Below are 24,181 nucleotides of genomic sequence, written 5' to 3'. Positions count from 1 at the left end.
GGGATCCCCTCCTCCCAACCTGTGCCCCCCACCTCCACTCACCTGGCCAGCTGGGGGGAAAGGCCCAGGGAACGGGAGGCAAAAAACCTCCTGGACCAGCGCACAGTGGGCACGCTCCCACTGGGCACGATGACGTCACTTCCTTAAGTGATGTCATCATGTATGGCAGCTGGCATGCTCCCACGCTTCATAGGGGCCAATTTGGGCCCTTGTGAAATGCAGGAGCATGTCCACTGCCGGGCACAATGATGTCACTTAAGGAAGTGATGTCATTGCGCCTGGTGGGAGCCCACGCACACAAAGAGTGCATACGGGGAACTCAGCCATGGTAAGTGCCAGGTTCCTTCCCCCCCCCCCCCCACACACACCAGGAGGGAAAGGGAACCTGGCAACCCGGGAATTGTGTAATCCACTTGATGTATTCTCCCACTGGGGAGAAAGGTATGATATCAGTGAAGTCAATGAACAAAAAGATAGTTGCAGGGGGAGAGGGGGACAGTTTGCAGGGCAGAAGTGGTGGGAAGGAATGCATAATCCTTCCTCCTGACCTCTTCTCTCTTAAACTTGACAAATGTGCATGGAGTGTTGGTGGTTGTGAAATGGCCAGCCGTTTGGCACCCAGTCATAATTTGATGCCACCTTGAACCAGCTTGGAGGCCAACATCCACTGTTCTTTTAGGTTTGTATGCCAAGTACAGCCGTTGCTCTTAATGGCTGGTTTATAAAACTTGAAAACTGTACAATCACCAGCTCTCTACCTTCCCCTCCTGTGACTAGTAAACTGCATGTATGGTGAGATGCAACTTGCTGCTTTTTGTGCAGTGTAGTTGCGTGGCAAGCTGGGAAAGTGTAAGCGTTTGGAGGGATTCAAGAACCATGAGATACGGGGTTTGCATGGTGTCAGGGAGCCACGATTCTAATTGGAAAGCAATTATATTCAGCAGCAGTGCTAAGGTGGTTTTAACTGGTAGAATATGTCTCTCTGCCAATTTTTTAACCCCCAAATTACAGCTAGTAAAGTTTGAGCTTTTTCAGTGATTTTTACGGGATGGCATAAGTGAAGTTGCAGTGAATAATAAATTAGATAGTACAAATTTTAAGGAGTGTGGGTTCCCTGGACCTGACTTGTTTTCTCTGTAGTCACGCAGGAGCTGCAGTAAAGACTCTCTTGAAGAGCCACGGGGGTGGGGGGGGGGCCTGATTCTGCTCATGATTCCTGCCTGCCCCCTGCTTTATTTTCCCAATCATATGTGGCCCCATGGGGAGTTGTTTGCCCCATTTTGGAGCTTCATGTATTTTAATTACTGCAAAAGGTGGGGCAGATTACTACCCGTGAATGCCTTTTTAAGAAGGTGCATTGTGAGAACTTTTTCTCCCTCCCCCATAATACCAGAAGTTGGGAGGCGAATCAGTTTCACAGGCGATAGATTTAGGATGGACAGAAGGAAACATTAAGCAAGGTTGTAAAACAAGCTTTATACCCTGGATTCAAATCTTTGTGATAATGGAACCAGAGGCTGTCTTGACACATTTATAATGTTGATACTTGGTGGCTGCCATATTTGGTCAAGTGACTAGATGGTGCATAGATACCCTCTAGGCAACCCGTTCCTATCCTTATACATCCAACTTTTTACTTTAGTTCAAGAGTTGGATGAGCTCAGCTGCTGTTGAAATGGATTCGCTACATGGCAGTGCTGACTTAGCGGCATTCCGTCAACAATTCTGCTAACGTGTTTATGATGACATTCACTCATCTGCTGTTTCAGGGGGATTTTATCCATTTCAGTTTTGGCTGGGAGCACAGCATCCTCCCGGGGCTTTCGTTCCACGACTGGCATTATCTTCCTGATAGTGCCACTCACTACCAGGCACTGATTAACGGAGGAAGTCTGTCTCCAGCTTGCTGTGCTCAAGGGTTTCTCAAAGTCATCTGGTTGAACATTCTTGGAGACAGACTGCCAGACGCGATGAACTCTTGGTACCATCCAGAAAAGGCAGTACTTCTGGTTCTTATTATCCTGAGCTTTTCATGTAGAGCAAGTGATCAAACCAGTGCAGGTTACAAAATCACGTGTACTGTGGGAAACACAAGTGGATTTGTTCTCCAAGCAGGATTGATTTGAGTCAAGAAGACATCACTTCTGAGGTCCTAGCTGGCTTGCTCTTTAATTGAGAAAGGCTGATTCCGCACACCTTGGATAATGCACTTTCAATGCACTTTATCAATCGTTTGAGGTGGATTTTTTGTTCCGCACACAAAAAAATCCGTTCCAGATGATCTATAAAGAGGATTGGAAGTGCATTATCCAACGTGTGCGGAATCACTCATTAGTAGGTTTAACTTGGGTTAAACTTCACTTTATGTGGGAGAGCCATGATCCTCCAAAGCCGCTTTATACCAAAACATCTCTTCTGACTGACACCAGCTCTTCAGGGGCTCTGGCAAAGAAAGGTCTTGGCCAGCCCCTGCCCCTTGAGGTCTTTCCAATTGGAGTTTGAGCCTGAGACCTTCTGCGTACAAAGCAGGTGCTCTTCCACAGCCTTCCTGTGGCTCGAGCCACAGCCCGTCCATCACTAGACTGGAACACCACATTTATTTAACGATAAGAAACAGCCCCTGTGACTGGTTGGGTCCTGCTGCGCTGGGGCAGAGAACGGTAAATCCTTTCTATTGTGCTGTTTCTTATAAATCACCTTTCCTCAAGCTGCTGCTGACTAGGGAAAAAAGTGGGGGAACAGTCTGTCTTTCTTTCCTGCTGGGGCTGATAGTTCAGAATAACAGCTTCAGGGTTGAGCTGGTTTTTGTTAGGTCAGTGGTGCCAAAGCTGTGGCTGTGCATGGACACACACCCATCCTTTTTAATATTAAAGAAAACATTCGGCGTTTCAACCACGGATCTCCCACATAATGTGTAGTTTGACCCTCAGTGCCTTAGGTAAAGATTTGTGGATTCAGTTTTAAGAAACGGTAAGAGCATATTATTTAGGTTGAGCATTTTTGTGTTGAACTCAGATGTAAATACTGGGTCATTTTAAAAGAAAACCCAATACAACTGCTTTAAAAAGTCAATTGAATATTTTAAAGTCTACTTTTCTTCTCCCTGTTTAACTCTACATGCTTTATGCATACATACCTACTTAGCTGCGTGTGTGTGTGTGTGTGTGTGTGTACAGCAATTACTAGATAACTTGGAGACAGTGTCCTGTCCTTGTGCAGAGTGTGCCTTTCTGATCCTAAACCAGGGCCTGGTTAACTACAGGCTGCCTCTTGCCTCCAAAACAATTCTGTCTGGCCCTGTCTGTATCTGAAGAAGGGAGCTGTGGCTCATGAAAGCTCATACCCTGCCACAAATTTTGTAAGTCTTATAGGTGCTACTGGACTCTTGCTCTTTTCTGCTGTCTGGCCCTGATTGTGTTTCGTCATGCATTCTGGAGTGGCCAAGGGCCAGAGCTGGAGCAGTGTAATGGCTAAGAGCTGTATTCAGCAAGAGCTCCAAATCTCACCTTTGCCACAATTTGTGAGGTAGCCTTCAGCAAACCTCTCTAAGCCTCAACCTGCAATCTGCAATATGGGGGTAATAATACTGGCCTACTCTACGTGTGATCTGCTGTGAACACTGAAAGTGCTACATAAATGCTAAGTATTACTGGCTGTTTTTGTTAACCTTCCTCTTGATGAGATTCTTCAGCAAGCGCGTTTGTTCCTCAGCCGTCTCTCTCCCTCCCCCACCTGCAATAGCAAACCTTATAACTTCTGAGTGCAGGCCGTCTTCGTCTTTCTCCTAGATCATGTAATTCTGTAGAGCTTCATGTGCATAGCCATGTTGGTCTGCTGTAGAAGAGCAGAATTCGAGTGCAGTAGCACCTTAAAGTCCCAACAAGATCTCCAGAATATAAGCTTTTGAGAGAGCTTCGACTCCCGAAAGCCACTGCCCTGGAGCTCTCGTTGAACCTTGAATCTTGTCTTTTCTATGGAACTTGACTCATCCAAATGGGTAGTGGCGTACTTTGACTTCCAAGCTAGTGTCTGGAAAATTAGTGGACCCCAACAATGTAGAGTCTAGCTGTCCATGTCCTGAAAGGCATTTTAAGAGGGCACCTTTGGATCAGTCACACAGCTAATGTCTCTGTGGCTGAATGAATTATAAAACGGACTAGGGAGAATCTGAATATATCCTGTGGCCAAGAGACCAGATGGAAATATCTGCCTTCTTGTAAAGGAAAACTGAAAACTAAAATTGACCCACCCATTTCTAAATTTTCTCATTTGCTTTTCAAGCCATGGAAACATAATGTTCCGCCTTGGTATCTGTCCTAATTTTGCAAAGTTCAGAAAAGAAGCTGGCATTCAAATCAGAAGCTGTTCAAATAATTAGGCCTTCTTACTAATTCCTGTGGCATTCAGTGAGTTAATCTTTGTTGTTCATCTGCCCCCATTAGTGCTCAAGAGAGCCACTCTTAGTAATCCCATTTAGTAATTCCACTGGAATTCTCCTGGAATGCCGCGTTCTGGCCCCTGCAGTTCTGGAGACGCTTCATGCTATTGAAAGCAGAAGAGTCCAGAATTGCTCAGTTCCAGCTCTTGTGACACTCACGATAATATGACTACATTGCAGTTTCCCAGAACTGCCTTCCCATCAGAAGTGGGCTGCAAGTGTCCTGTGCTATACTACAGAACCCTTGGTTCTTGTTTAAATGGTCTTGCTCCTTGCCCCCCTTTTTGCTTATCCCTGTCTCTTGGTGAAAGCGTTGCAGTAAATTCATTTGTGACAGAAAGTATGACAACCATTTTAAGTCTAGGAATAATGCACTCATCGTGTTTTAGGGATTTATTTTATTTTTATATCCTGCTTTTCTCTCCAATGGGGACCTAAAGCAGCTTACATCATTCTCCTCTCCTCCATCCCTGTGAGGTAGGTTAGGCTAAGAGTACATGCCTGGCGCTAGGGAGCCAATTTGGTGTAACGGTTAAGAGCAGCAGGACTCTAATCTGGACAGCCAGGTTTGATTCCTCACTCCACTCTGAGTGAGTGTTAAGTTGCCCTGAAGGGCGTGATATAAATTGATTGTTGTTGTTGTTGTTGTTGTTAAGGCCACCCAGTAAGTTTCCATAGCAGAGTGAGGTATCAAACCTGGGTCTCCCAGGTCCTAGTCATTCACTCTAGCCACAACACCACACTACTCACACTGGAACGAGTGTTTCATTGCCTCAAAGGTTATAGATCTAAGTGGCAGCCAACTAGTCCTGACCTTTTTTGCCCATGGATGAGGCTTGCCATTGGGTGGTTGTGGCAGTAGATAGAAAAGGAGAGAATGAATTAGGTGGACAGTAATTTGCTTCTTGGGAGCAGCAAAAATAAAGAAAGATGGAGGGCTTGATGTCCTTTATGGAGAAGCAAGGGAGGGTCAGACAGAGATCTAATGTGGTGATAATGGTTGGAGTATCAGACTAGGAAAGGGAAGACCTGCGTACAAACCCCTTCTTCATCAGCATGGAACTCATTAGGTGATCTCTGGCTGGTCACACACTCTCAGCTTAACCCTCTTGGCAAAGATGCTGTTAAGGATAAAATGGATGAGAAATTAACTATATACATTGCCTCGGGTTTCTTGAAGGAAGGCCGTTCTCACACATCTTACCTGCCTGCGGAACATCGCGCGAAAGACCCGGAAGACAGCATCTTCTCACGCGAAATCGCTCCAGGAAGACACTGTTATCCGGGAGTTTTGTGTGAAATCGCGCAAAACTCCCGGATAATAGCGTCTTCCTGGCGCTATCTCGCGCGAGAAGATGCTGTCTTTCAGGTCTTTCGCGCGATGTTCCGCAGGCAGGCAAGATGTGTGAGAACGGCCGAAGTCTAACATTCTGATCACTGCAACACACTGGCCTTGGCCTCTGTGTTCTCTTCATTGGCCCCAGGGCCCCCGCATGGGGGGTACATTTTACTGGGGCCTGGAGGTCCTGAGTGGTCTGGCCCAGGCTGCAGTCTCTATTACCATGACAAAACAATTGAGGATAAACTGTATACTATGCCTGAGGATATTTATAGAACCTTATTTCCTTGTGTTTCTGTTATCCAGTTCTTTGAGATTTGCTGGAGCCAATCAGAGGCAGTATTAGAGCAGCAGTCTCAAGCTGAACCGCTGAGCCCCCAGGGTCTTTTCTAGCAAGAATTGCCAGTTCCAGAGTTCCTTTTGCACAGGCAGGAGGGAGGGAGGGAGAGAGGGAAGGATCTCATTCCCCCAGTGAGTGCAGGGGATCCCCCACTCCCCGCTCCCACTGTTCACTACCTCTCACCTGGCTTGTGGGGAGGGGAAAGGGGCAGAAACAGGCTCGGGAGCCCTGTAGCGTCTTCCCATGCTCTCCGGAGCACTCTGGAGTGTGAGCACAAGGTAAATCCTCCTGGCATGCCCTCCCGGTAGCCTCCATCCCCCAGTTTCAATCCTGAGGGACCTGGAACACCAGAGCCCGGTGGGAAGGGCAAAGCAAAGTACTGCAAGGAGACAGCGGGAGCAAGTGCTGCTGCTTCTTTTGGTGGGGTCTTCAAGCCCAAAAAATGTGAGAAAGTGTCTAATTCACTCACAGACACACACTCTGTGCTGCCATGTCTGTTGGTGGCTATAACTACTAACCCCGAAGCCAGAAAGAAACGTGAGGAGGTAAAAGAAAGGGGACAAAAAGAAACCAAATCTGTGCTCCAGTTTTCAAACCAGACAAAGCCTTTCTGCAGTCAAGCAACAATATAGTCGCTGGAGAAGCAGAACAAAATCAAGAGGAAAGTTATTTTGATACAGTGTTTGAGCCTGTGGCAGCTCATTTCCAGTGAAGTGTGCCCTGTGGTTTTCTTGCACGCTACCAGTGACTGTGGAAGAAGCAGAAAGAAGCCTCAGCAAACTAGTACTCATCAGAATTGTAGGTGTTCTGCCATAGAGCAAGAATGGTTAAGCCACCCAGCCATTTTGTCTACTGAGTGTGAACTTGCAAGAGAAAATGACTTTAGGGGGCTACCGCATGAGTTTGCAATGAAAAAGGCCAGAAAAATAAAGCTTTAATTAGCCTAATCTTTGCAGCCATTCGATATTTTTAAAAAGACATTGGCAGGAGAATCCCTTTTTAGTCACCAAAAAAACTACAAAATATTTGCCAGACTTGTAGGATTCTCAGATTGGGTGTTCTTATTAAACAAAGGTTGCAGAGTTGCAAAAGTGGTCATTTTTCAGACATGCTCCATAAGAGAGAGAGAGAGAGAGAGAGAGAGAGAGAGAGAGAGAGAGAGAGAGACTTTGCCCATGTACAGGCCGGCACCTGCCAGCGACCCTGTTCAGATGAGTGAAGTAGCCGTGGAGGGACATAAGGAGTGAGGGATATGGGATGAGGGATTGTGTTGGTGTGGAGATCAGGGGGCGGGGCCACCAGCCATGTGACCATTTTCAAGTCACATGTTGGTGTGGAGGGGGTAAGGTCACCAGCTTCCAGGTGGGGCTGGGAGATCTCCAGACTACAGAGATCAGTTTCCCAGAAGGTAACGGCTGCTTTGGAGGATGGAGTGTCAGGTATCGCACCCCACTGAAGTCCCCTCCCCTCTCCAAACCCCTGCCTCCCCAAGCCCCACGCCCCAAATCTCCAGGAATTTCCCAGCCTGGTGTTGACAACCCTGGCCGGGGGGGGGGGGGGGCTATTTTACAAGTTTGTATTGGGACCAAAAAAATTGCTTGGAGCCTTACTAGGCTTACAGGTCAACTGTAGTGTAGTGTTTCACCGTGTGGATTAGGTAGTGTACATAGGTACACTAATCTAATCCAGCAGGGCTCTTTTTATGTAAGAACGATAATTAGAACATAGGAACATAGTGCTGGAATGTGCACCCCAAGGTCATCTAGTCCAACCCCCTGCACAATCCAGGACATTCACAGCTATCTTCCCTCCTCACCTCTCCCAGTGACTCCTGCTCTAATAGGGGTCACTGTGGGAGGTGGGAGGGGGGAGATAGCTGATCTGTGACTGATGAGGGGAGTTAGCTGATCTGTGCCTGATGAGGAGAGATAGCTGATCTGTGACTGATTTGTGGATTAGGGATACAGAATTGCTTAGAGTTAGGGAAGTCCAGCTTTACCACTAGAATGAACTGCACTTGGTGTATGAAACCAGGAAGCATCAAAGCCAGAGCCCCTTGGAATAGCTGTCAAAAGTAGCACATCTGCCATTTGAGGTCCTGCAGGGCTCGTACTGCCTTGAGATGCAGTTTTCCACTTGTGCCTTTGCAAAATGAAGCCTTGCCCAGAGTTGGGGCATGTGTCTTGGCGCATGCAAGGTCCCCGGTTCAGTTCCTAAGGTCTCCCTAGTTGAAAGGTTCTTGGATAGCAGAACTGGGAAAGGCCTTGCGTGGAGGCTGCTGGTGGGCAGAACATACAGTATATGGAGCAGTGGGCCACTTCCTGTGAGTTAGAGACCAGGGGCCTCTTAGTTTCTTGACTTTCATGAGAGCCAGTGTTGTCTAATTTTAGAGCATATAGAACAAGTCCTCTCTTCTGGTCTGTGCATTGTCCAGTAAATGAGCACCAAGTTTAACATGCTTAGCAAGAACAGCACCATGGTGGTGCTGGGTACCCAGGCACCAATCCTGTCTCTTCTCCGTCAGCAGCGGCAGCATCTGTTCTTCAAAGGAAAGCAGATAGACCTTCTACATTCACAGGCTGCATCTGTGCTGCCTCTGAGTTTTGAGACCTTAGGGAGGCTTTCTCGGGGAGTCTTCTGAGCCAGCAGGCAAAGGAGGAGGATCCCTCCCCCAGAGGGGTTCCAGAGAGCCGGTGGCATCCCGAGCAAAGTCCCCTGCTTGACCCTGAGCCACGGGCAGGCGGAACAACGAGGGGTTAAGTGTGCAGGGGGCGTTCCTGGCGTTCCTGATGTCATGAAGTCAGACAAGCAGAGCCTGAAGGGGGCCCTTTGTTGGCACTTCAACAGTGAGCAGCCTCTGCCTGCAAGGAGTGCCTTTCGGAGCTTGGGCTGGGGGTCGGGTGGGCAAGTCTTGAAGCCCCAGCTCTTAAGGAACCGGTCCCGTCTCTTCTAATTTATTTACTGGGGCGGGGTGGGGGAGGCGGATTCGTCCTCCCTGTGTTAAGCAAGAACTTTGAAGAAGAATGTCCCCAAAGCCTTAAGTTACATTTTGGAGCGGGAGAGGGGGAGAGAGAGAGCATGGAGCGTGTCAAAAATGGATGATCTGCTGCTTTGGCCGAAGTGCAGCGAAGGGTTTTTAGGAAGGCTGGCTTTGTAGGCTTTTCCTAACGGGAGAAACTTTGTGTGCGAAGTTTTCAGAAGAGGAGGAGGGGAGGCCGAGTGCGAAACCAAGGGCATTGCTCCAGCAAATGAAAATGTTGGAGATTTGCCTGAAATTAGTGGGTTGCAAGTCGAAGAAAGGACTCTCCTCATCCTCCAGCTGCTATTTGGAAGGTAAGTTCAGCGTTGGGGCTTTGGAGACAGACTTGGGGGGGGGAGTGCAGGAGGGCTGTGCCTGGAGGCCCTGCAGCTGGATTTCATGCCTGGAGTCCCCATGCTTAGGCCTTGAATACATTGTGACTTCACATTGTTTGGGAGCTGAATGGAGACCCTTCTGCTGTGTCCCCGTACCCCAAAGTTTGCCTGTGTTTGACTGTTTTCCATCCTGAAATGGGGGCCGGGAGGAAATTGGTGCTCTAGGTGGGACCAGGGTGTCTGCCAACCCAGGTGATTTTTATTAACTACGATACACAAAATGTGTGCCTGATTCTTCCATTTATGGTTGGAAAATATCTAGAGGTCTTACTGCCGATCCATTAAACAAAACCATATCTGCGTGGCTCAGCTTTCCGTTTGTGCCTAGACCAGGATTCGACTTTCTTTGAGAAGAGAAAGATGAAGCAGTAAGGGCCTTCAGAAAGAAATGAGCCTTAGTTTCAGAAAGAGATTTGCATTAAATTCTCCCCAAAGAAATCTAACTAATACAGAAAGAGTTTTGTGTTTGTATATCTTTGGGTTTCGGGGTTTTCTTTGTGGCTTTCTTTTTGTTATGGGTATTCTCTTATATTTTAAAGCTCTCTTGTGGTGTTCATCTTCCCACACTCTGGATTTCTTGCTGTGTGTGCCTTTTTGTGGGTGACCTTCAAAGTCCCATGAGAGAGAGGGAGGTAGGGAGGGAGTAGGGTCTGTTGAATATATAGCAATTCAAGGAAGAATTGGTAATATAATGACGGTCCTGAGTTCAGAATCCTAGAGGACAAAACTCAGTTTTGTTTCTGCCACAGAATTTCCATTTGAACTTGGGCAAGTTACTTAATCCCATTGTCCCACTTCCCTATTTCTGCAGTGGACAATATTATATATTTTCCCTCTATATTTTCTACTGGCAGCCTTTTCTTGTGGCAATGTTCAGTTCTTTCAGGCCGGCCATAGATTTCTTTTTTTTTTTTTCACGACTTCAGACAGTAAGTTGGCAGAGACCCTGGATGCCGCTCATTTGCAAACATCACGTGCACCAGAAGCTCTACTCATTTTGTCAGTTTAGCAAGCGGAAATGGGTGCACGTGACTGACTTGAACCAGTCATAAGTATCTGTTGTGTGAGTGATGAAGTTTGGCCGGCAAATTGTCCTCTAATATGTAACTTCGGAATTATGTTCTGCTTATAAATTTTTGTAACTTGCTTTTTTGGATGCGTTTGTTGTTGAATTGTAATGTGAATATGAAAAAAAACAGCAGTAAGGTTCTTTTCTCGCCATGGAGATTTGGGTTCAAATCCCCACTCGATCATAAAGCTCATTTTGTGACTTTGGGTCTCTCAGCCTCACAGGGCTGTTGTGAAGATAAAAAGGAGAGGAGAACCCACGTGCACCACCTTGGAGTACAGGCAGGATAAAATGGGATAGAACTTCCATCTTTTCAGTTTTGCTTTAAGCAGCAGCAGCACTATATTGTCAAACAGTTAAGGCTTAAAAAGTACAGGAAAGACCAAACTACATCGGTAATTGGAGCTGGGGGGAAAATACCTAATGTTCTTAGACGCCAGAATCAAAAGAAGCCTAGAGAAAACTTTTAGGCAGTCGGATTGAGGAAATCCCAAGCATCTAGGAATGCAAAGCTGATGCCTAAATATGCCCTAGATAGCGGGATAAAGTGTTCTGACACTCCCCCCTCCCATTATAGATGCAACAGGAAAACATTTTCCGATATTAGAAAAAATTATGTACTCTGTATTTTTGTGGGAGGAGTTGCTTTGAGGAAGGGGTGGAGAATGGCAAGCGAGAATCCCTTCCTCAGTCCTGCAGTGTGTGTCCCTGTTCACATAGCTGCAAAGAGAGCTAGTGTGGTGTTGTGTCAGACTATGAAAGAGCCAGGTTCGAATCCCCGCTGGAAGCTTGCTGGGCAACCTTGGGCCAAGATACACACTCTTAAGCCTAATCTTAGGGTTGTCCTGAGGATAAAATGGAGGAATGTTCTAAGCCTCTTTGAGTCCCCATTGGGGAGAGAAGTGGGGTATAAATGAAGTCAAGAAATAGCCATACAGTGGGGCAAGCAGCCAGGCTCCTCAAGCGGTTGGTTTAGCCAGAGCTCCCACCACTTGTCAATCCCCAGTATATTGGATGTGAGGGTTTGTGAGTGAAACAGTTTCACAGTTTTAAGTTTTCATCAAAAAATGCATCCGCCTTGACAAAAGGAGTTTGGGCCTCTCCTCATTGTCTTGGGAAGGGGGAGTTCATAATGCCTTTGGGCCACTGCTGCTTACTACATATGTCTTCCCCCTCCATGCCTGTTTGGGGTTCTGAGGCTTATATGCGTTTAAAAATATATAGTGAAAGTTTTGATTTGGCAAATGGATTGTTATGTTTGTGTTAAATGATTGTATTATACATTATCTTCATTGGTAAAAAAGGTAAAGGTAGTCAGTCCCCTGTACAAACACCAAGTCATTCCTGACTCATGGGGGGACGTCGCATCACGACATTTTCTTGGCAGACTTTTTACGGGGTGGTTTGCCATTGCCTTCCCCAGTCATCTACACTTTACCCCCAGGAAACTGGGTACTCATTTTGCCAACCTCGGAAGGATGGAAGGATGAGTCAACCTTGAGCCGGCTACCTGAACCTGGCTTCCGCCGGGATCGAACTCAGGTCGTGTGAGCAGAGCTTGGGCTGCAGTACTGCAGCTTACCACTCTGCGCCACAGGGCTCTTATCTTCATTGGTAGGTAGTTCATAATAGTTGAATTGATGTTTTAGATGTTTATGATCTGATAGGTAATTTTTAGCTTTATTAATCATATGGATTAATGACTGTGTTATATTTGTTTATCTGAATTTATTATAGCTGTATTTTACAGGTTAAATGTTTTTTAAAAAATATAGTGAAAGTTAAAACCCACAGAGAATAATGTAGCCGCAGGAACAGCTTATCAGCACTAATAAAATAAACAGCCATGGCTTTTTGAAAAAGGTAAGTCTTTGCCTCCTAAATGGGAGCAGAAGGGATGCCAGCTGGCCTACTCGAGGAAAAGTGTTCTTTAGAACAGAAGTTGCCACTTTATTGTGGTCACCCTCTGGGACAGATCAGGAGGCAGGATGACATTTCTAAGAGATCTCCGAAAGAGGCAGCTTCTCTGTATGCTTTTATTTCTTTACAGACATCTTGGAGAGCTGTTAATGCTCTTCAGGGGCTGAATTTCTCGTTTTCAGTTGTCGATCTTTAGTGCAGCAAGCTAGGGCCAAGTTCAGTCAGGGCTACAAAGTTAAATAAAGCCCAGTGTTTTAAATGCGGGCTCCTTCCCTTGTGGCAGTAATGCTCTGCAACAGATGGCCCCACTTTCTGAAATTTGTTGGAAGGCTTCTTGTCTACTAGCTACAGGACCTTTTTTGCGGCAGCGCTCAGACTTCGGAATACCTCCCCCCAGTCGCATTTGTCAGCTTGTAGTTTCTTTTAGTGGCCAGTTTTAAAAGTTTTTATTCACTCAGACCTTTGTTAGTGTTGGAGTGCTTTTTTTTTACAGCTTTCTTACTGAGGACTCTAGTTTTTGTATTTTTATTATAATAGGTCCAAACTGTGTTAAAGTTTTTGGCCACAACTTGCCTTCGAGGCCTGGATTGGGTAGAAAAGGAGGCTATAAACATTTTGGTTAATTAAAACCACGTGAGCCAGGAAGGGCCATGCAACAGCATCTGATTTGCATGCCAATGGTTCAGTCCTTGGCACCTGAAAGTCCTCAAGTAGCAGGTATTGTGGAGGGCCTTCCTTGGCTGGAGACGTTGGAGATCAGCTGCCTATCAGAGTAGGCAGTGTCGGACTAGATGGACCAGTGGCCTTTTTGTGTGTGAGAGGAGGCTTCAGATTAAGCTCTCACACCTCCTGCAGTTGCCAAAACAGAGAACTCTGCCCTCCGGTTGTCACGGGTGAGATCCATGAGCTGCTGGCTCAGTTCACTGTGATACGATAACCGTCTGAGGAGGTGATATGATAACCATCTTCAAGTACTTGAAGGGTTGTCACATGGTGCGGCGTTGTTTCCGCTGCCCCAGAAGGTCAGACCAGAACAAAGGGGTTGAAATGAAATCAAAAGAGTTTTCAGAACTTCCTGATAGAGCGGTCCCTCAGTGGAACAGGCTTCCTCGGGAGGTGGTGGGCTCTCCTCCTTTGGAGGATTTTAAGCAGAGGCTAGATGGCCACCTGACAGCAATGCAGATTCTGTGAACCTGGGCAGATCGTGAGAGGGAGGGCAGGAAGCATTACATCAGCGCTTAGTTCTCGTGGCCCCTTCTTACATGCCCGGGGTAAGGCTGGTCAGCACTTTGGGGTCAGGAAGCAATTTTCCCCAGTCCAGTTTGGCTAGGGATCCTGATGGGGTTTTGGCATCTTCTGGGCATGGAGTAAGGGGCACTGTGTGTGCGGTGGGGGTGGGGAGAGGTATTTGGGTATTTCCTGCATTTTGCAGGGGGTTGATGACGCCAGAGGTCCCTTCCAGCGCTGTGATTCTGTGATTCTAAGTAAGCTCCTGAGTGAAGTGAGAGCCTGGGAAGAAGGCCTGAAACCTTCTGCGAGACTGCTGTGACGAGCATGCATGTTTAGCGTGTCTTGTGGCACCAGGAGCTGCCTGCAAGTACTGCTTTGGACAAGCCCTGGCTCTCCTGCATCAAGCAGCAGTTACCCTCGACAAGCAGCTGAGTGTATCTACTTGCCCCGGAACCAGCAAGCCCTGCAGGATTGTGTTTTTCAGGTCATCCTCTAAATATATATTTACTCTAGATAAGCCCTTGGGATTTGGGGATAGAACTTAAGGCATCTATATCATTTGATTGAAATTAAGATTCTGGTGCTGGGGGTAAAACTGGGGTGCAAGGCTGCTGATTCTCACATTTGAGGGCTCAGCCAGGGACTGTCTGGAACCAGGAGCCCCATGGTTTAAAGCTGGGGCCTACTGCCTGTGTGTATTCTGACTTCAGGGCCCTCTTCAGACATAGAGATGAAAAGAAAAGCACAGCTTCGGTTCTTCCTTGGCAGGCCAAATGAAACTGGTCTTTTCACCTCCTGTCCCTTGGCTGTGTCCCCTGCCTTTTCTTTCTGGAACGTGGGCTGTTGCATCAACACATAACAGTGACAACCATATTGATACTCCCTTTGTTGCACCCAGTCCAGTGTGGGTTATAAAACTGCATGCGACAGAAGGGAGCTTTAGCGCTGTGCAATAACCCGTTCAAAACAGAGCTGCCTTCAGAGATCAAGTGCCACCGCTACACCTCAAGAATTTTGTCTGTTACTGACTGTCGGAGATAGTTGACCTGATAAGGTTTAGCAGCCAAGCATCTGCCAGAGTAAATTACCCGTGCTTTAGTCTGAGACCACTTACTGAGCCTTCGTCCTGCATTGTCTACTCCAGGGCAGAAATCTCATTGCCTCTTCTCCTTTCGTTGCATCTGTGTGCGTTTGGTTATGCTGCATCGCTGGGTATGTCGCCAGGTTTGCTGGCCTGACAACCACTTAGAGGAAATTTTTAAAGAGACAAAACTCCGTAACAGAAAAAAAATAACTGGTAGGGGAGGGAGGAAGGACACCATCAGTCAAGTGGGGGAAACTCAGTTGAGCGTAGCATCTTGGATAACATACCTTTCTCAGATGTCTAACTGATGACCTCTCCTAATGGAAGTATTTCATCTGTGACATCATGACGTAAATATAACTCTTCTCCTTTCCTTCAAGCAGCAATTTTTGCAGAAAATCTGTCTACTGACTCAGTTTTGGGCTAGCTTGGGTTGTGTGGTATTCCTTCAAGACTTGGTGTTTTTGCTGAAGGCTTCAAGTGTTTTCAGTGCATTCATTCATTTTGGGGGAGGGGCATGCACAGTACATACTTTGTATGGAGAAGGCTCCGGGTTCAGCCCCTGGCATGTCCAGCTAAAATGGCCTCGGGTAATAATACTGGGGAAACCTCTGTTGAGATCCTGGGGAGCCATTAGTTAGTAGAGACAATACTGAGCTCGATGGACCCGTGATCTGTCCTGGTATAGGGAAGCTTCCGATGTTCTGATGATGTTTCTGTGTTTGCTCACAGTTGCCAGGTGTCATGGAGATTATGTTCTTAAACCTGCAATACGTGCAGTTGCACTGCATTATAAGCACTGTAGTCTTAAGCATGTCTTATGCGCTTTGTCTTCTCACATATTTCACCCTATATTTCAAATATTTGCAGTTAAGGTGACCTGTTCTTAAAATTGTATAGGTACTGTTCACTCTAGGTTTTGCCTGCTATTGCAGGAGGAGATGCAAAAGGATTAAAATGTTGCAAGCATACGCTGTTCTGACTGATGTGAACATGAAACAGCAAAAACGTTCTGGCCCAGGACTGCAAACTTATGGAAGTAATTTGGGGAGAGCGGAAGACAAGATTCAGAATTGCTAGAATCTTGGTTTTGCGTGTTTTGATTGCTAATTCTGATGACAAATCTGGTATCCAAGTACCAAGCACCTAGCTAGAATATTAGTCTGGGGATGGCTGACTGCAAGTATCTATTAAAGAGGCCAGGGGCTGGGGGCCTGACTGCTTGGCTCCCTTTATCTCACTCTTTGAGCTATCAAAGAGAATGTTATTGTTGCCTCTCTTTAGATGTTCTCTTTATAGCATTAGACTATTACTATATATTTTTACAAACAATGCTAATTGTAGAGAGAGTTTTAATGGTGGTTAATGCTACACATCTGTTTCATCTGTGCTTTAACTGGTATTTTCATGCTATATATTATTCTATTCTTATAACCTTCAGAACAGAAGTGAGCCCCGCTCAGCTAAGGAAGGGTGGAGTGAGGACCAGTGGTAGTACTTTGACCAAATCCTCAACCCTGCTCACTAAATAGTTTTGCCCATCATTGAGCCTTGTGTGTGTTATGTGCCGTCAAGTTACCTCCGACCTATGGCAACCCTATGAATGAAAGACCTTTAAAATGTTCCATCATTAACAGAATTGCTCAGATCCTGCAAACTGGAGAACGTGGCTTCTTTTATTGAGTCAAGCCATCTCGTTCTAGGCCTCCCTCTTTTCCTACTGCCTTCCACTTTTCCTAGCATTATTGACTTTTCCATAGTCTTGTCTTCTCATGATGTGACCAAAGTGCGATAGCCTCAGTTTTATTGTTTTAGCTTCTAAGAAGAATTCAGGCTTGATTTCATCTTATTTGTCTTTTTGGCCGTGCATAGTATCTGCAAAACTCTCTTCCTCCAGCACCACATTTCAAATAAATCAATTTTCTTCCTGTCAGTTTTCTTCACCGACCAGCTTTCATATCCATACATAGTAATGGGGAATACTGTAGTTTGGATTATTTTGATCTTGGTTCCCAGAGAGACATCTTTATCTTTAAGGATCTTCTCTAGCTCCCTCACAGAGAAGGTATTTTGCAGGCATGCTGTTAGACCATGTGGAGTATTTCCACAAAGTGCTTGTACTTTTCTCTTTGGAGCAATTCACACTCTTAGAACCCAAAATATTTTCATTGTTATTAAACTTGTTTTAGGGTTGTGCAAATATGCCATTTTTCACTTGTTTTTGTTTTCATGCTATGTTTTGTCCCTCCTGTTTTCGTTGCTGTCTTCCTTTTTATTTTATGTCATTTTTAAAAACACTATGCACAGTTTCAACAGAAAAACAGACATCAATTTTACTGTCTAATATCTTAGTACTGAGAAATCATTAAAGAACCTCCAACTTTTGAATCAGACCAAAATTGTGTAGTGTAGTAGTTCAGAGTGTCAGACTAGGATCTGGGAGACACAAGTATAAATCTCCACACTCCCGTGGAAGCTTGCTGGGTGACCTTAGGTGAGTCATACACACTCAGCCTATTCTACCTCACAGGGTTGTTGTGAAAATAAAACGGAAAATAAATAACAAAGTAATGAAATTCAGTAATGTCCTCTTCGCATCTAGAAGTTGCAGACTTGATAGTTGAACAGTGAGCATGGGAAGAACGAGATTTGGATAACAAAGCTGCATTTTCCCAATTCACGTTTTTTTCTGATATGCTCCCTGCTTGGAGGGGGCGGGGGGAAGCGAAGGAATATAAAACCAAACTTTAATTTGTAGTTGAACGTCATTAAAGAGCACATCATGTTGGAGGCAGAGCTGGAGTCAGCGATGGCCGTGCCCAGATCCATACCTGGCAAGTGTTTTCTGAATCCCAGGGGCTCTGAGGTTACTCACTGGAGCATCGAGTTCAGGAGGCAGAAGGTATTGCTCTGCGGGCCGATCATGAGGAAGGACAAAATGCCAGGCTTTCCCTCTTTCTGCCAGGCTTGTCCAATCCAGAAACTTTGCACTGACTGCCATTCATCGAAGCTGATACTGTGCTTTGGTGTCTGAAGAGGGTTCTAAGGCCGGAACACACACAGTTCCAGGCGGTCAGTCCAGTAGCCCAAATTTCAGGCCACGAGATTCCCCAATTCAAGCCTTAAAGTTTCCCAACATTCCAGTGGCAGAACTTCTTAATTAAAAGCCTAGCAGATACCCACTGTAGAGAGAGAGTTAAACAGGAGGGACGCCAGGGGTAAGAGGATACCTTTTCTTTCTTTCTTTCTCTTCCACCTCTTCAAAAACCATGCCTGGTTATGAAATAAAATGCAGAACTCCCCAGCCTTATCAGACTGTTCTGCAGGCAGAAATGAGAAGCAGAAAGGGCCGTGAATTGCTAAAATATGAGCTTGCATACCAAGCAAGGTCTGTAACTGTTCAAGTATCTGGCACTCCAGTTCTATAAATCAGCTGTAGTTCCAGCAGTGTAAACAGTGACTTTTGCCACTGAAGCTGAACTGTCTTACTCAACTGCGTTCCTGACAGTGTGACTTGATCCAGCAAATTGAATCACCCAAGACCAATTTCAATCACTGATTTAAAATTTTAAAATGTCCATTTTTAAAAAATACTCCCTAAATAAAATGTGTGTCCTAAGCTGTCATTATAACCATAGCAGTAGGCTTGAAACAGTTAATATTTTTGCTATTTCACGGTGTACAGTGCATTGCTTGTTTTTACATAATGTAATATTCTTGACTCCAAATAAGATCTATCCTCCAACCTGCAGCCGCAACAAACATTAACAAAAGGCAAAAAGTGACTTCAAAAGTCAGGGGGATTCGCATGCTTGCTTATAAGGGCGACGTCGCACAAAACTCGCACGAGAAAACGCGATATTTCGCGTTTTCCCCGGCACGATCCGAAACGTGGCGCGACGTCCCGGGTGCAGGTAAGCCGTTTGGAAACGGCCCTTAATTCTGTGCTGTGTTTTTGAGACCTCTGTGGTTGTCATCCTCCACTTCCAGTCATTTATGCTTAAGAATCTGTTAATCTACAGGTTCTGTTTTGACACAAAAAGATAAATCAGCAGCAGGAAATTCTTACTGGGCGAAACATTTGCATGCAGGCCTTAATTTTTTTTTTAAAATTACCGTTTGGTTCTGCTGTTATAGTTAGTTCCGGAAATCTATATACGACTGTCTGTTCAAGCTGTCGGCCAAATAGTATTTGTATGGAGAATTATATGCAAGATTTGAAGCTAAAGTCTTATAAGATGTTTTCAGATTTTTAATTACTTAAGTGGAACTAGATACCATCCTGGACACAGGGCTGCCAGTAAAATTGGCAGCCAGGTGTAGAAGCCCTCCTTTCCCTTCAACAAACATTACAGGTGGGAGGGCTGTAACACATTTTCGGTAGCTGCCCTGTTGTGAGGAGCTTAACTACAGTAAAGCCTAGGCTGTGTTTTGGGGTTGTATTACTCTGTGTTTCCTCACCAGTGGCAGCCAGTGAAGTGGGGAGAGAAACACACGGTGGGGAGCTTATTGTGTGGCTGCTCCTTTTGGCAGACAGCCAACATTTCATTGACTAGTTCTGTCCAGAGAGAAGCTATGCATGGAGCTGGGCTTTAAAGGTACACCTTTGAAGTTCCGCTAGAGAATGCATTTGGGGAGCTGGGTGTCACATCCTCTTTGCTGGCTTCATAGTACCCGTTTGTAAGCACGACTGGGGCTTATTGAACTCTCCGTTTGTTGCTTCAGCAGGCTAAGTTCCTTCCCTTTCTTCCCACTTGATTCCACCTGGCAAATATTAGCTTAAGAAGCAGGAAGGACCAAATGTTTGGCAGCTGCAGTCCATCTACTATCCTTCTCCTCCTTGCCAGTTTGGGGAGCCCCTTGAAAAGACAAAAACGAGAAGGTTCGGTGGGTGGGTACCGTGTGCTCTCAAACAAACCATATTCACACGTCCCAAATGGGGATAAAACAATCTTGCTATTTTTCAAGACCCTGGTTTTAAAAAATATATATCTTCCTTAAAGCAAAAAAAAAGTTTTGAAAAAGAAAAATCTATCCTAGTAAAAGTTCACTCAGATAAAAATGGAGTGTGTGTGTGTTTGCGGGGGGGAGGGGGGGGCGCTATTCAGCAATACTAGTAAAACCTTTTCTTTGTAAAGTCACAAGAAAAGAACTTCATTTTACTCGTGGACATCAGTGTTTGTGGACAGTGTCTTATTGCAGTAAACTTGGAAGGGTCCCGCATAAGCAGCAGCCCAGAGATCCTGCTGCAGTTCTTGGAGTCACTTCTTTGTGTATGTTGCCATTTATCGAGCTGGATTCTGTTCCCAGTACAGTTTTGGCTAACTGTGAGAGGTTTTTCCTTCCTCGATGATGTCTTAGGTTCCGAGCAGATGACAGGATATTCTCCAATTCCAAACACACACATTTGGTAGCATGTCAAAAAATAGTGCCAATAAATGTAATTATTCAAGTTTGTACCAGGCTATTTGATGATACACATTTGACAATTATGTACATTAGCATTCAATATTAATTTTGAATGTGATTTAAAAAGCATTCAGAGTCAAGACCAGGGCTTTTTCCAAGCTGGAACGCGGTGGAACGGAGTTCCAGCACCTCTTGAAAATGGTCACATGGCCGGTGGCCCCGCCCCCTGATCTCCAGACAGAGGGGAGCTGAGATTGCCCTCCGCGCCGCTCCAGTGCGGAGGGCAATCTAAACTCCCCTCTGTGTGGAGATCAGGGGGCGGGGCCACCGGCCATGTGACCATTTTTGCAGAGGGTGATTTAAACTTTAAAAAACTCCCCCCTTGTTCCAGCTGACCTAAAGTGACGTCATTATGCAGTCCTGAGTTCTACCAGCGAGTTCCACCACCTCTTTCCCCAGAAAAAAAGCCCTGGTCAAGACCATTTTAAAAAATAAGGTCTTAAAAATGAAGGCTCTTATATGCAGCCTTGCAGGTGAGCCCAAAAGGCTACTGGCTCACAGAGTTCTTTCCCAGAGCACCACCTGATGCCTACCTAAGCACCTTTCCTTTCTAGCCCAGGCTTCTGTTCCTCCATTTCCACTACCTCCAGCCATCTGAAGGTCTCTGGGACCCTCAGATAATAGTTGCCCTTTCTCCCTTGCTTCCCTTTATGCAGGGCAGCAGCAAATTGGCCACTGAACTTACTGGTTGGTGGCTAGGAGCAAGCCAAACCCTGGCAGCTCCAGAACCGCCATAAGGGCACTTGGCTTGAACCTTGCCAGTGAAAGACTAGCTACCTGAAGCCACCCCTGTCAGAGTCTTCCTCAAAAAGCCATCCTGTGTACAACTTGCATCTTGTTTCTCCTGACACCTACCCCCTCTTCTTTTTGTTTGTTCTATCCATGGCAGATTATAAATTGTGTTTTATTTTATGACTTGCTGCTTGTATTGCTCTAAAGTGCTGTATTAGTTATCACAATAGTCATTATTATTAGTTACAACAAGTGGGGACCCTCAGGCACTTGCGGGGGCATCTCGTTTCCTCCTCAACAACAACAACATTTGATTTATATACTGCCCTTCAGGACGACTTAACACCACTCAGAGTGGTTTACAAAGTATGCTATTATCCTGTGAGGTGGGTGGGGCTGAGAGAGCTCCGGAGAGCTGTGACTGACCCAAGGTCACCCAGCTGGCTTCAAGTGGAGGAGTGAGGAATCAAACCCGGTTCTCCAGATTAGAGTCCTACGCTCTTAACCACTACACCAAACTGGCTCTCTCATGTCCTCTTTCCCTTCCTTCCCCCCATAGCCTCTTCCGCTTTTCCTGCTTCCTTCTCTCCTTCTCCCCACCCTCCCACCTGTCTTCACCTTTCCCTCCCAGCAGCCTCTCCCCTGTGGCCCAGTTGCATGGTGCGGGCTGAGCTGGCCCTGTTGTATGGTGGGGAATCTGCAAGGTGTTTTAGGGGGTACTTCACTTTTCCCTGTATCCCCTTCCCCACCCTATTTCCTCCATATGCTCACCTTTCCCTACATCCTTCTCTCCTTCAAACCCACTAAACAACTTACCTTTTATCTGCCCCATTCTCATCTATATTTCTTAGTGTACCTCATTTCTCCACGATGGGGACCCAAAGCAGCTTACATCATACTTCTTGCCTCCATATTATCCTCACAACATCCCTGAGAGGTAGGTTAGGCTGAGAGTATGTGCCTGGATCAAAGTCACCCAGTGAGCTTCCACAGCAGAATGGGAATTTGAACCTGGATCTCCTGGATCATACTCTGCAACTCTAAGCACTACACTACATTGGCTTGCAGGGCGGGGGATGCTGTTGAACAGTAGCAAGCTGCTGGGCCTGAGTAGTCATGCAAGTCACATGGTATCAAGTCCCCCAGTGGTTTCTCCTGGGCCTGGCCCCAGTGAATCCTCCCTCGAAGGTCAAAAGACATCTACCCCTTCCTCATGCCTTTTACTGAGAGAAACCAAGCTTGTAGTTCAGGTAAACTGTTATGGTTGCCTAGCAACAGCCACTGAAGGCATCTGTTTAAAGCTACAGGTGCTCCTTTTATCATGTTGGGATTTTTATCCTCCCATTGTATTTTTTTTTTTTTTAGGATTTCAGATTTTTCTGCAAACCTGGGGCATTTTTCAGGCATGTAGGAAGATCTGCCTTTTCTGTTCATGGCTCCAGTCTCCAGATTTAAGTATCCTCAGGTCCGGGCTGCTTGGCAATCGGTGTATAAGATGAGCAGTTTTCTTGGGCGTAAAAGGGATAAAATCTAACCAGTTCCCTTCCACCTTATGGAAGTTTGCCTAAAGGCTGCTGGTGACCCTGGTGAATGGCTGTTTCCAAGCCAGTGATAAATACACAATCCTGACAGAATAAAGTACCTTAAAGAAATTTGGATTTCAACAGGAATGTGAAACAAATACTTACCATTGAAGGTCAGGGATGAGGGAGAACATCCAAGCTTGTTTGTGGCTGGATCATGGCCATGAATATTCCTTTCCCTTATTTATTTACTCAAAGGATTTGAGCCTCACCTCTTTGCCAAAATGTCTACTAGAGGCAGCTAACAAAAGATAGAACATCCAAGAACAAAACCTGTAAAATCCATGTAATGAAGCATCAACTGATAGCATTGAAAAATCAGTCGCCTACAGCATCAGGTGGAAAGTAACATTTTGGGAGGAGTTCTGGAGGAAGGACACACAGCCACTAAACCAAAGCCCTATGTGAAGAACCTGGTTTCAGTCTGGCATCTGAAGAAGACCAAGTTTTATTTGCTGGTTTGAAGTATTTTTATGCTACCTCTCCATCAAAGTGTCCAAGGCAATATACAAAATAAAAATCATCAATCCAACAACAGTACAACCCTAAGACTATAATAGACACTGAATGCCATGAGGGAGGTAGCGCAAGGGGTATAAGAACATCGCATGAAGGCCTCGGAGGTGGAGGGGCGGACCCGGGAGTCAGGGGCTGGGAGACTGAATTGGGCTACACTGCATAGAAATAAACTGACTCCCTACAATGAGGGGAGGTGTCTCAAAACCACACTATTGCCTTATCTCAGGTATCAAATATTTCCCATTTTGACGTTCACCACTAGGTCTGTTCCCTATGCCCTGAGAGATGTACGGTGGAGAGCCTACCATCAGTTCTTTAAGTAGGGCCTACTACCTTCAGAGCCCACAGAGACCAACAGCAGTGCCCAAGGGTAATCTGCAGGAATTTGACCCAAGATGCCCTCAAAACTATCCCCCGCACCCTTAAGGAATGCGTAGCTGCAAAAAAGCAATGGGCAGGGGTAGCCAGGGTGTTGAGGTGGCCATTTCTGATCTTTCAGACGTGGGAGACTATAGTCTCTTTAGAACCCAAGGAATACAGGAACCCCGGATGGAAACGGAGATCAGAAGGGAGGGAATGGGATTTCCTGGGAAAGAAGATGAGTCTTCGTAAGGTTTCCTGGTCCATAGTTCGCCTAGTGAACCTCATCTTTATCAGCAGTGTCATGAAAAGATATGGGGGAAAAGAGGTACCCCTTTCAGACACGGTACGCCACGTCACCACATATTTGGCTATAATACAGAGGTGGTAAAAAAAGGGGTCAAAGGCTAAAGTGTGGCTGAGTAGATGGCAGTGGTACAGGGAAGTAAACCCCCCTGTTCATTGAGAAGTGTTCTATTGTAATCTTGTCCCATAATTTTTCCGGGGTAACTCTGTATTATAACCTTGTATTCGAATCCTTTTAGGTGTTTAAAGTGTTTTGAAGTGGGTTTATAATGTTCTTACAATGTTTTCATAATGTTTCTATAATGTTCTTATACTGTAGATTTTTCAGGGTGTTTTAAGTGATTTTGACAGATGTTTGAAGTGTGTGTAAATAATAAT

General features: G+C 45.7%; 1 protein-coding gene across 2 annotated transcripts in view; it reads left to right on the top strand.

Moving 5' to 3' along the window:
* The window catches only part of ABL1 (ABL proto-oncogene 1, non-receptor tyrosine kinase), a 194,332-nt gene that overhangs the window by 102,377 nt on the left and 67,774 nt on the right, over window positions 1-24,181 (top strand). Inside the window, exon 1 of one of the 2 annotated variants that reach the window (XM_054997579.1) lies at window positions 9,022-9,450. The exons of the other annotated variant lie outside the window; for it this stretch is intronic. Coding sequence (XP_054853554.1) covers window positions 9,366-9,450 — 85 coding nt within the window. The 5' untranslated portion in view covers window positions 9,022-9,365. Of the gene's footprint in view, window positions 1-9,021; window positions 9,451-24,181 lie in introns of those variants that run through there. 2 annotated transcript variants of the gene reach the window in all.

The sequence above is a fragment of the Eublepharis macularius genome, chromosome 14, assembly GCF_028583425.1.
Source record: "Eublepharis macularius isolate TG4126 chromosome 14, MPM_Emac_v1.0, whole genome shotgun sequence".
Lineage (NCBI taxonomy): Eukaryota > Metazoa > Chordata > Lepidosauria > Squamata > Eublepharidae > Eublepharis > Eublepharis macularius.
This window is presented reverse-complemented; position numbering and strand designations above follow the sequence as displayed.